Below are 13,079 nucleotides of genomic sequence, written 5' to 3'. Positions count from 1 at the left end.
AGCATAGTATCGCGCGATATTTCGTTCGGCAATACCGATACACAGACGCCAAGTATCGATCTTTTATAACATATGTGTTGGTCAGTCTGTCTGCTTGACAATCACATTTTGCAGCAATACAATTGAAGTAGAGATGAACAAACAGAGAAATGTATCTTTTTAGATAAAACAGATGTTGACAAAACTGTCCTTCGGGACATCATTTTAAATTGGAAAAATCTGAAGTTGGAAAAAGGTAATACATTGCAATATATCGCTGAGAATATTGCAATAGTGTTTAAAATCGCAATAATATGGTATGTGACATAAAGCATCGGGATGATATCGTATCATTGAGGCCTCTGGCGTGATTCCCCCCCCTTACTAAACCCGCCTCAAAACCAACGCTGATTGGTGGTTACGTTTGGCGAACTGCTCCAAATGTTCTCTATCTCAAGATGCCAGACCGATCTGGGAGAGGGAAAACTGGAGCTCGCCAGATCAGGGCAACTCTCACCAGGCTAACGTTCACGTTCCCCAGAGAAGGTCTTCCCTAGCACGCGAAGTGGTCTCCGTGTGTGTGATGGCGGGTTACCTGGAGCAGCGAGCTCAGAGCCGTTGAACATGTCAGGAGAAGACGAAGCAGGTGAAGGTCATGGTGGTGTACAGGGGTGATCACGTTGTCCTGCAACTGAAAAACAAACAAACAAACAAACCGTCTTTAGGCCAGGACTTCGGGCAGAGTGGACAACTTACAGTCCAGTTGCAAAAGCACTTAAAATTTGACACCTCGCCACACCCGAGCCGTTAGAAGACCGCCAAAGCGGCTTGCACCAACAAGCTCTGACTAAGTCTTTACGTTTTGATAGAATGTCAAACCGTCTAATGGCGTTTTTTTCCATTACATGGTACCTGCCGCTTCCACGCTCTACTCTATAACGGCCCAACAATGCGTTACGTACTCCATTACGAGAATTCCACTGCCGCCTCCAAGCTGGTGATCCTCCATACTGCAGGAAGTCGTTGCCATTTCTCCATCCTTCCTTTCCTCCTTACATCCATTCCTACTCCATTCCCATTCGTCCATTCGGCTGCTTCCATTTCATTTCACCACCTGCCTTTCATTTCCACCCTCCATCCACCTATAACTCATCTCCTATTATTTCTCCACCAACTCCACCATTTCCTCTCCACCTTCCATTTCCTCTCCATACACCAACTCTCTATTTCCTCTCCACCTCCTGCAACTCTATCCCTTCCACCAACTCCTCTCCATATTTCCTCTCCGTCCTTCTCTCTCCACCTTTTCCGTTCTCTCATTCCTTCCCTTTATTTCTCTCCACTCTTTCTTCATTCCTTCCTTTCCTCTCCACTGGGAGCTTTCATCCATTTCCTTTCATTCCTCTCACATATACTACTCCTTCCTTCCTATTTCCTCCTCACCACTAACTCCATTCCTTCTTTCGTTTCTCTCCACCACTATATCTATACCACCAACTTATCCTTCCTTTACTTTCTCTCACATATACTAACTCCATTCCCTTTCCTTTCTTTCTCCTCACACATATACCTTCCCTTCCTTTCATTCCTCTCCACATACCACTCTGTCCCTTTTCCGTTCTCTCCACCTACCATTTCCATTCCTTCCATTTCCTCTCCACCATTTCTGTGGCCCTTCTCATGGGTCGTTCCTCTCCACATACCAACTCTAGGTCCTTCTTTATTTCCACATATGCTCCTTAGTTCCTTGCTTCTTTCTTTCTTTCTCTCACATATATATCTCTCATTACGCTTTGTTTCACATATATATTCTATCGCTACTCTTAGTTTCTCTCACATATATATGTCTAGAGTCCTACACCTTTGTTTTCCCACATATATATGACTCTAAATCACTCTCTGTTTCTCTCACATATATATGACTCTAGAGTTACTCACGCAGTTTCTCTCACATATATGACTCTAGAGGTGCTACTGGCTTTGTTTCTCTCACATATATATGACTCTAAAGTCGCTACTGCTTAGTTTCTCTCACATATATATGATCTAGAGTCTCTACTAGCTTTCTTTCACATATATATGACTCTATCTACGCTTTGTTTCTCTACACATATATATGATCTAATTACTTTAGTTTCTCTCACATATATATGATCTAGATACCTTTCTTCGGTTTCTCTCACATATAATGATCTAGATCGCTACTGCTTAGTTTCTCTCACATATATATGACTCTAGAGTTACTGCTTCGGCTTAGTTTCTCTCACATATATATGACTCTAGAGTCACTACTTTCGGCTTTCTTTCCTACATATATATGACTCTAGAGTCGCTACTTTAGTTTTCTCTCACATATATATATGACTCTAGAGTCTCTACTCGTAGTTTCTCTCACATATATATGACTCTAGAGTCCTACTCGCACTGTTTCTCTCACATATATATGACTCTAGAGTCTCTACTGCTTTTCTCTCACATATATATGACTCTAGAGTCTCTACTCGCTTTGTTTCCCTCTATATATATGACTCTAGAGTCTCTTTCTACTTAGTTTCTCTCACATATATATGACTCTAGAGTTAAACTTCTTCACTGTTTCTCTCACATATATTGACTCTAGAGTCGCTACTCGCTTTGTTTCTCTCACATATATATGACTCTAGAGTCTCTACTGGTTCTCTCACATATATATGACTCAGGCCTACCGCTTAGATTTCTCTCACATATATATGACTCTAGAGTCTCTACTAAGCTTAGTTTCTCTCACATATATATGACTCTAGAGTCTCTACTGCATAGTTTTCTCTCACATATATATGACTCTAGAGTCGCTACTGCTTAGTTTCTCTCACATATATATGACTCTAGAGTCTCTACTCGTTAGTTTCTCTCACATATATATGACTCTAGAGTCTCTACTAGCTTAGTTTCTCTCACATATATATGACTCTAGAGTCGCTACTGCTTAGTTTCTCTCACATATATATGACTCTAGAGTGCTACTACGCTTAGTTTCTCTCACATATATATGACTCTAGAGTCTTACTCAGTTAGTTTCTCTCACATATATATGACTCTAGAGTCTACTAAGCTTAGTTTCTCTCACATATATATGACTCTAGAGTCTCTACTCGCTTAGTTTCTCTCACATATATATGACTCTAGAGTCTCTACTCGCTTAGTTTCTCTCACATATATATGACTCTAGAGTCTCTACTCGCTTAGTTTCTCTCACATATATATGACTCTAGAGTCACTACTCGCTTAGTTTCTCTCACATATATATGACTCTAGAGTCTCTACTCGCTTAGTTTCTCTCACATATATATGACTCTAGAGTCTCTACTCGCTTAGTTTCTCTCACATATATATGACTCTAGAGTCGCTACTCGCTTAGTTTCTCTCACATATATATGACTCTAGAGTCGCTACTCGCTTAGTTTCTCTCACATATATATGACTCTAAAGTCGCTGCTTTAGTTTCTCTCACATATATATGACTCTAGAAATTACGCTACTTAGTTTCTCTCACATATATATGACTCTAGAGTCACTACTGCTTAGTTTCTCTCACATATATATGACTCTAAAGTCACTGCTAAACTAGTTTCTCTCACATATATATGACTCTAGAGTCGCTACTCAACTTAGTTTCTCTCACATATATATGACTCTAGAGTCTCTACCGCTTAGTTTCTCTCACATATATATGACTCTCTAAAATTACGCTGCTAACAGTTTCTCTCACATATATATGACTCTAAAGTCACTACTGCGCTTAGTTTCTCTCACATATATATGACTCTAGAGTCGCTACTATACAGTTTCTCTCACATATATATGACTCTAGAGTCGCTACTAGCTTAGTTTCTCTCACATATATATGACTCTAAAGTCACTACTCGCTTAGTTTCTCTCACATATATATGACTCTAAAGCTGCTACGCTTAGTTTCTCTCACATATATATGACTTTAGAGTCACTACTCGCTTTGTTTCTCTCACATATATATGACTCTAGAGTTACGCTACTAGCTTTGTTTCTCTCACATATATATGACTCTAGAGTCGCTACTGCTTAGTTCTCTCACATATATATGACTCTAGAGTCACTATACGCTTGGTTTCTCTCACATATATATGACTCTAGAGTCGCTACTCTTAGTTTCTCTCACATATATATGACTCTAGAGTCTCTACAGCTTAGTTTCTCTCACATATATATGACTCTAGAGTCCTACTACATTTAGTTTCTCTCACATATATATGACTCTAGAAGTCGCTACTCTCTTTGTTTCTCTCACATATATATGACTCTAGAGTCTCTACTCTCTTTGTTTCTCTCACATATATGACTCTAGAGTCTCTATAGTAGTTTCTCTCACATATATATGACTCTAGAGTCACTACGGCTTAGTTTCTCTCACATATATATGACTCTAAGAGTCTCTACTAGCTTAGTTTCTCTCACATATATATGACTCTAAAGTCGCTACTCGCTTAGTTTCTCTCACATATATATGACTCTAGAGTCTCTACTCAGTTAGTTTCTCTCACATATATATGACTCTAGAGTCTCTACTCGCTTAGTTTCTCTCACATATATATGACTCTAGAGTCTCTACTCGCTTAGTTTCTCTCACATATATATGACTCTAAAGTCGCTACTCGCTTAGTTTCTCTCACATATATATGACTCTAGAGTCTCTACTCAGTTAGTTTCTCTCACATATATATGACTCTAGAGTCTACTCGCTTAGTTTCTCTCACATATATATGACTCTAGAGTCTCTACTCAGTTTTCCCTCACATAACTCTAGAGTCTCTACTCAGTTTCTCTCACATATATATGACTCTAGAGTCTCTACTGCTTAGTTTCTCTCACATATATATGACTCTAGAGTCACTGCTTCAGTTTCTCTCACATATATATGACTCTAGAGTCGTCTAGCTTAGTTTCTCTCACATATATATGACTCTAGAGGTCTCACTGCTTAGTTTCTCTCACATATATATGACTCTAGAGTCTCTACTCGCTTAGTTTCTCTCACATATATATGACTCTAGAGTCGCTACTCGCTTAGTTTCTCTCACATATATATGACTCTAGAGTCACTACTCGCTTAGTTTCTCTCACATATATATGACTCTAAAGTCGCTACTCGCTTAGTTTCTCTCACATATATATGACTCTAGAGTCACTACTCGCTTTGTTTCTCTCACATATATATGACTCTAAAGTCGCTACTCGCTTAGTTTCTCTCACATATATATGACTCTAGAGTCGCTACTCGCTTAGTTTCTCTCACATATATATGACTCTAGAGTCTCTACTCGCTTAGTTTCTCTCACATATATATGACTCTAAAGTCGCTGCTCAGTTTCTCTCATATATATATGACTCTAGAGTCACTACTATTAGTTTCTCTCACATATATATGACTCTAAAAGTCGCTACTCGCTAGTTTCTCTCACATATATATGACTCTAGAGTCGCTACTGCTTTGTTTCTCTCACATATATATGACTCTAAAGTCACTGCTGCTTAGTTTCTCTCACATATATATGACTCTAGAGTAAGCTGCTACGCTTAGTTTCTCTCACATATATATGACTCTAGAGTCGCTACTCGCTTAGTTTCTCTCACATATATATGACTCTAGAGTCGCTACTAAGCTTAGTTTCTCTCACATATATATGACTCTAAAAGTAACTGCTAAATGGTTTCTCTCACATATATATGACTCTAGAGTCACTACTGCTAGTTTTCTCTCACATATATATGACTCTAGAGTCTCTACTCGCTTAGTTTCTCTCACATATATATGACTCTAGAGTCTCTACTCGCTTAGTTTCTCTCACATATATATGACTCTAGAGTCACTACTCGCTTAGTTTCTCTCACATATATATGACTCTAGAGTCTCTACTCGCTTAGTTTCTCTCACATATATATGACTCTAAAGTCGCTACTCGCTTAGTTTCTCTCACATATATATGACTCTAGAGTCTCTACTCAGTTAGTTTCTCTCACATATATATGACTCTAGAGTCTACTGCTGCAGTTTCTCTCACATTATATCTGTGTCTAGAGTCTCTACTAAGCTTAGTTTCTCTCACATATATATGACTCTAAGTGTCGCTACTCGCTTAGTTTCTCTCTCACATATATATGACTCTAGGGTCTACTCGCTTAGTTTCTCTCACATATATATGACTCTAGAGTCTCTACTCGCTTAGTTTCTCTCACATATATATGACTCTAGAGTCTCTACTCGCTTAGTTTCTCTCACATATATATGACTCTAGAGTCTCTACTCATACGCTTAGTTTCTCTCACATATATATGACTCTAGAGTCACTACTCGCTTAGTTTCTCTCACATATATATGACTCTAGAGTCTCTACTCGCTTAGTTTCTCTCACATATATATGACTCTAGAGTCACTACTGCTAGTTTCTCTCACATATATATGACTCTAAAGTCACTACATTAGTTTCTCTCACATATATATGACTCTAAAGTCGCACCTTAGTTTCTCTCACTATATATGACTCTAGAGTCACTACTACTTAGTTTCTCCACATATATATGACTCTAAAGTCTCTACTGTTAGTTTCTCTCACATATATATGACTCTAGAGTCACTACGCTTAGTTTCTCTCATATATATGACTCTAGAGTCGCTTACGCTTAGTTTCTCTCACATATATATGACTCTAGAGTCGCTACTCGCTTAGTTTCTCTCACATATATATGACTCTAGAGTCACTACTTTCAGTTTCTCTCACATATATGACTCTAAAGACTTACTATAGTTTCTCTCATATATATGACTCTAGAGTCTACTACTCGCTTAGTTTCTCTCACATATATATGACTCTAAAAGTCGCTACTACACTTAGTTTCTCTCACATATATATGACTCTAGAGTCGCTACTGCGCTTGTTTCTCTCACATATATATGACTCTAAAGTCACTACTGCTTAGTTTCTCTCACATATATAGACTCTAGAGTCGCTACCATTAGTTTCTCTCACATATATGACTCTAGAGTCGCTGCTGTAGTTTCTCTCACATATATATGACTCTAGAGTCGCTACTGCTTAGTTTCTCTCACATATATATGACTCTAAAAGTCGCTACTTATAATTGACTTACTCGCTTTGTTTCTCTCACATATTGAGACCCGTCGCTACTAGCTTAGTTTCCTCTCACATATATGACTCTAGAGTCACTATTCGCAGTTTTTTACATATCTCTAGACTCTTTGCTTAGTTTCCCCACATATCGTCTAGAGTCTCTCACGCTTAGTTTCTCTCACATATATATGACTCTAAAGTCGCTACCGGCTTAGTTTCTCTCACATATATATGACTCTAGAGTATTCGCTACTCGCTTAGTTTCTCTCACATATATTGACTCTAGAGTGCCTCTACTCTTAGTTTCTCTCACATATATATGACTCTAGAGTCGCTACTGCCTAGTTTCTCTCACATATATATGACTCTAGAGCCTGCATTAGCTGTTTCTCCTACATATATATGACTCTAGAGTCTCTACCAAGTAGTTTCTCTCACATATATATGACTCTAGAGTCGCTACTGCTTTAGTTTCTCTCACATATATATGACTCTAGAGTCGCTACTCAAGTTTCTCTCACATATATATGACTCTAGAGCTCACTTTGTTTCTCTCACATATATATGACTCCTAGAGTCTCTAACTCATTAGTTTCTCTCACATATATATGACTCTAGAGTCTCTACTGCGTTAGTTTCTCTCACATATATATGACTCTAGAGTCTCTACTCGCTTAGTTTCTCCTCACATATATATGACTCTAGAGTCTCTACTGCTTAGTTTCTCTCACATATATATGACTCTAGAGTCTCTACTGCTTTAGTTTCTCTCACATATATATGACTCTAGAGTCTCTACTGCTTAGTTTCTCTCACATATATATGACTCTAGAGTCTCTAGCTTAGTTTCCTCACATATATATGACTCTAGAGTCGCCACTCAGCTTAGTTTCTCTCACATATATATGACTCTAGAGTCTCTACTGCTTAGTTTCTCCTACATATATATGACTCTAGAGTCTCTACTGCTTAGTTTCTCTCACATATATATGACTCTAGAGTCTCTACTGCTTAGTTTCCCTCACATATATATGACTCTAAAAGTCTCTACTCATGTGAGCTTCTCACATATATATGACTCTAGAGTCTCTACTGCTTAGTTTCTCTCACATATATATGACTTTTAGAGTCGCTACTAAGCTTAGTTTCTCTCACATATATATGACTTTAGAGCGCTACTAGCTTAGTTTCTCTCACATATATATGACTCTAGAGTCTCTACTGCTTAGTTTCTCTCACATATATATGACTCCTAGAGTCTCTACTGCTTAGTTTCTCTCACATATATATGACTCTAGAGTCTCTACTGCTTTAGTTTCTCCTCTACATATATATGACTCTAGAGTCGCTACCGCCATGGAGATAATCAACTATCACTCTCTCACTTGCCAGCTCACCAGCCACACACACACACACACACACGCACAGACACACACACACACACAGACACACACACACACATACACAGACACACACACACACACACAGACACACACACACACACACACACACACAGACACACACACACACACACACACACATATATATGACTGACTTTAGTTTAAATTTTAACTCAGTTTCAGAAATTGTCAAAGACAATTAAATTAAACTTCTCTCTCTCTCTCTTTTTCTCCCTTCTCCTCTCTTCCCCTCTTCTCCCTCCCCCTCTCCCTCCCTCCTCTCCCTCTCTCTCTCCCCTCCTCCCTCCCCTCTCCTCTCTCCCTCCCTCCCCTCTCTCCCTCCCTCCCTCTTCTCTCTCCCCCCTCCCCCCTCTCCCTCCCTCTCTCTCCCTCCCTCCCTCTCTCTCCCCTCCCCTCTTTTCTCCCTTCCCCCCCTCTCTCCCTCCCTCCCTCCCCCCTCCCCCTCCTCTCTCTCCCCCTCTCCCCCCCCTCTCAGGGTAGCGTCACACAGAGAACCCAACGGCCGGGATAGAGCTGAGGGCGCGTGTGCTCCAGCTTGCCTGAGTGCGAGCTGCCGGCTGGGCTGTGTGTGTTCCTCTCTGGCCCAGGCGTCCCGGGACGGCCAGGCGTCCCGGGGGGGCCACTGCGGGCGCCCCCCCTGCATGTTCGGCTGCAGCTGCCTCAAACAGAAGGTGGTGCTGCTGAAGAACCTGGACGGGTCGGACTCCAGCCCCGGGCACACCGGGCCCGGCAGGAAGAGGAAGAGGAAGAGGAGGATGAAGATGGCCTACGGTAAGTACACCCCCCCCCCCCCTCCAACATCTGCATCTTTGTTTTTCTTAAGTTACAATAATTCAAAATGAAAAAAATAAAAAGAGTGTGTGTGTGTGTGTGAGTGTGTGTGTGTGTGTGTGTGTGTGTGTGTGTGTGTGTGTGTGTGTGTGTGTGTGTGCGTCGTGTGTGTGTGTGTGTGTCTGTGTGTGTGTGTGTGTGTGTGTGTGTGTGTCTGTGTGTCTGTGTGTCTGTGTGTGTGAGTGTCTGTGTGTCTGTGTGTCTGTGTGTGTGTGTGTGTGTGTGTGAGTTTGTGTGTGTGTGTGTGTGTGTGTGTGTGAGTGTGTGTGTGTGTGTGTGTGAGAGCTGGATGTGAACATCTTAAAGGTGATGAATGAATCTGCTGCAGTGTGTCACATTGTAACTCCGCCTGCTGCTTCCTGTTGTGTGTTTGTAGTCCTGAAGGAGGCGGACAGCGTTTCCCAGCCTGCCGAGCGGGTCCGCACCCTGTGGACGAGAGGAGACCCCGACCCAGACCCGATCCACGCTCCCAGACCTGCAGCCTCGCCCCACCGCGCCGTAAGAACTCTAAAAATAAACATATTATTACACATCAGGGTTCAGCTTACCCTGTTAATTTGGGCTTATTAAATAGTGACAAAGACTCCAGGAAATTCTTATATTTGATCTTAAAGGTGCTCTAGACCACTAGAGTCATTTTCAACCACTAGTGTGCCGTGGAAAATTATCCGATTTCACTTAATTGGTCCAACAACATTTTTTTTTATTGATAATTTGCCATTGTCGCGCATCTGTGGCTGCAATGTGATGACTGGCAGATAAATGAAATACTATTCTGTGTCAGTAGGTGGCAGCATAGTTCAATAATGACCTTGTTGATAGAATGGCAGTGCCAGGATGTAAGCAGTAGGGCCGAGATCATCGATGTAAGCCTGCAACAGCGATGGATACAGTTTTTAAGTAAAAATGCAGATTCTGATGTTATTAGGCTACAATGTGTCATTTTGTAACATTTTTGGTTGGTGGTGTGCCGCGGGATTTTTTAAATGTAAAAAAAATGTGCCGTGGCTCAAAAAAGGTTGAAAAACACTCCTCTAGACCACTGGTTCTCAAGCTTTTCTCAATAATGTACCCCCTTTGAACAGTTTTTTTAAGCCATGTAGCCCCTAACCAGCGATAGATTTACCAAACAACAGCCTTGTACCTGGAAAACATTTAAATGCTGGTGGAAAAAGGCGACAAAAGAGGGTAGAAAGAAGGAAGTGAGGCAAGAATAGGTCGAAAACAGTAACAAAAACTTTGAAAAAAAAGAGACCCAAACTTTTAAAAAAAGTAGAAAACACTAGGTCGACAAAAAATTCCAAAAAGCGACAAACTTCGAAAAAAGTGACAAAAACTTCGAAGAGAAAAAGACAGTAGCAAAAAGAAAGGAAGAAAGGCGAGAAGAGGTCAAAAGAAACGACAAAAACTGCAGTTTGATGAAAAAGAGAAAAAGAAGTGATTCCCCCCCAACACGCTGCTTTTCATTACATCACTTCATAACGTTCCCATGGCAACAGGGGCTAAATGGCAGCTCTTGTGTGAAGTAAACTCAACATTTTTCAACTTTCTGCTGAGATATATTACGGGACTTTTTTGCAACGAAAATGCGGCGATTATGACATCATGCAAGCCCCAAATATTTTGCGTGGAAATCGGCAATTTATGTGGCGAAAGTGCGGCATATTTGAAAAAGCGTAGTGTCATGCGATCGCATAATCACGTTTTTCTGGAGGGACTGATAGAGGTTTACTCCTTGACGCAGCGGCCGCAGGTTCGAGTCCGACCTGCGGTCTCTCATGTCTTCAGCTGTCCGGTCAGTAAAGGCCTAAAAATGCCCAAAAATAATCTTTAAAAACTCCCATCTTACTGCAGTAATGAACTGACCCGAGAGACGACGTTTCATCGAGTTTGGGTTGGAACATTTGTATTTTTTTAGTTTCTAAAAGTGTTCTAATAATAATAATAATAATAGTAGTAGTAATAATAATAATAATATTAAATAATAGTAAAAAAATGTTTACGGAGAGAGGAGAGAGCGCAGCTGTGCCAGAGTCCGAGCGTTCAAAGAGAGGAAGAAGAAGAAGAGGAAACAGATTCTCCAGGAAACCCCAACGGTAACTTTCATCTGTTTAAAACTAAAAATAAAAAAATAACATAAAATATAAAAAAATAAAAAAAAAAAAAATAAAAAAAAAAAAAATAAAAAATAAAAAAAAAAAAAAAAAAAAAAAAAAAAAAAAAAAAAAAAAAATATATAAAAATAAATAAAATAAAAAAAATAATTCAGACTAACTATTAGACCTAATATTAGACCTAATATCTGATAACTATTAGACCTAATATTAGACCTAATGTCTGATAACTATTAGACCTAATATTAGACCTAAAATCTGATAACTATTAGACCTAATATTAGACCTAAAATCTGATAACTATTAGACCTAATATTAGACCTAATATCTGATAACTATTAGACCTAATATTAGACCTAATGTCTGATAACTATTAGACCTAATATTAGACCTAAAATCTGATAACTATTAGACCTAATGTCTGATAACTATTAGACCTAATATTAGACCTAAAATCTGATAACTATTAGACCTAATATTAGACCTAAAATCTGATAACTATTAGACCTAATATCTGATAACTATTAGACCTAATATTAGACCTAATGTCTGATAACTATTAGACCTAATATTAGACCTAAAATCTGATAACTATTAGACCTAATATTAGACCTAATGTCTGATAACTATTAGACCTAATATTAGACCTAAAATCTGATAACTATTAGACCTAATATTAGACCTAAAATCTGATAACTATTAGACCTAATGTCTGATAACTATTAGACCTAATATTAGACCTAATGTCTGATAACTATTAGACCTAATATTAGACCTAATATCTGATAACTATTTAGACTAGTGCTGTCAGTTAAACCCATTGTGAGATTAATGTACTTTTTGGCCTAGAAAACTTTGTAGTTCTTTCACATGCTGTTGCAACAACTAGTAACGTTAGAAAAACTACAACACCACACCGGATCTAGCTAGACCGGGAACACAACAACAGAGGCGCCGCACACACTGGTTTGGGCTCGCGAGCCGGCCAAAGAGTAGCAGGCTAACGGTACGCTTTGAGTGGATGGCGAGCGCCAGACGCCGAAATGGACGCCAATAAGATTCTGAATGGAAAGTTTACTTTTAAAAAGTTGCCAAATGGTTCCATTGACAAGACCAAAGTGATGTGTGTGTGTTTGTGGTTGTGAACTGAGCTATCATCACAGCACGTCCAGTCTGAAATACCAGCTGATGGCCGAGCGCACAGCTGATGGCCGAGCGCACAGCTGATGGCCGAGAGCACAGCTGATGGCCGAGCGCTGCTGATGGCCGAAGCACAGCTGATGGCCGAGCGCACAGCTGATGGCCGAAGCACAGCTGATGGCAGAGCACAGCTGATGCGAAGACAGTGATGCATAGCTGATGGCCGAAGACAGCTGATGCGAGCACAAGCTGATGGCAGACAGCTATGCACCTGATGGCCGAGCGAACCGACGAATTGCGACGATATTCTAGGGTTGACAATTGGTGCTTTAACAAAATATCTTCACACTTAGATTTTAGATAAATAATCATCAGTAATGTGGATATAATGTCTAAGTGGGGAAAAGGCAAATAATAGAAGAACTAGAACAGTCTGGAAAGTTCAGAATAGT

General features: G+C 39.8%; 1 protein-coding gene across 1 annotated transcript in view; it reads left to right on the top strand.

Annotated features, from left to right (window-relative positions):
* LOC120548959 (WW domain-binding protein 11-like) overlaps positions 1–13,079 on the top strand; it is a 35,623-nt gene that overhangs the window by 7,719 nt on the left and 14,825 nt on the right. Inside the window, exons 2-4 of the mRNA XM_039785462.1 lie at positions 9,018–9,313; positions 9,750–9,871; positions 11,383–11,469. Of these exons, the coding sequence (XP_039641396.1) occupies positions 9,018–9,313; positions 9,750–9,871; positions 11,383–11,469 (505 nt within the window). The remainder of the gene's footprint in view (positions 1–9,017; positions 9,314–9,749; positions 9,872–11,382; positions 11,470–13,079) is intronic.

The sequence above is a fragment of the Perca fluviatilis genome, chromosome 20, assembly GCF_010015445.1.
Source record: "Perca fluviatilis chromosome 20, GENO_Pfluv_1.0, whole genome shotgun sequence".
NCBI classification, from domain to species: Eukaryota; Metazoa; Chordata; class Actinopteri; order Perciformes; family Percidae; genus Perca; species Perca fluviatilis.
The sequence above is the reverse complement of the archived record's forward strand: the minus strand, read 5'-3'. Positions and strand labels throughout refer to the sequence as shown.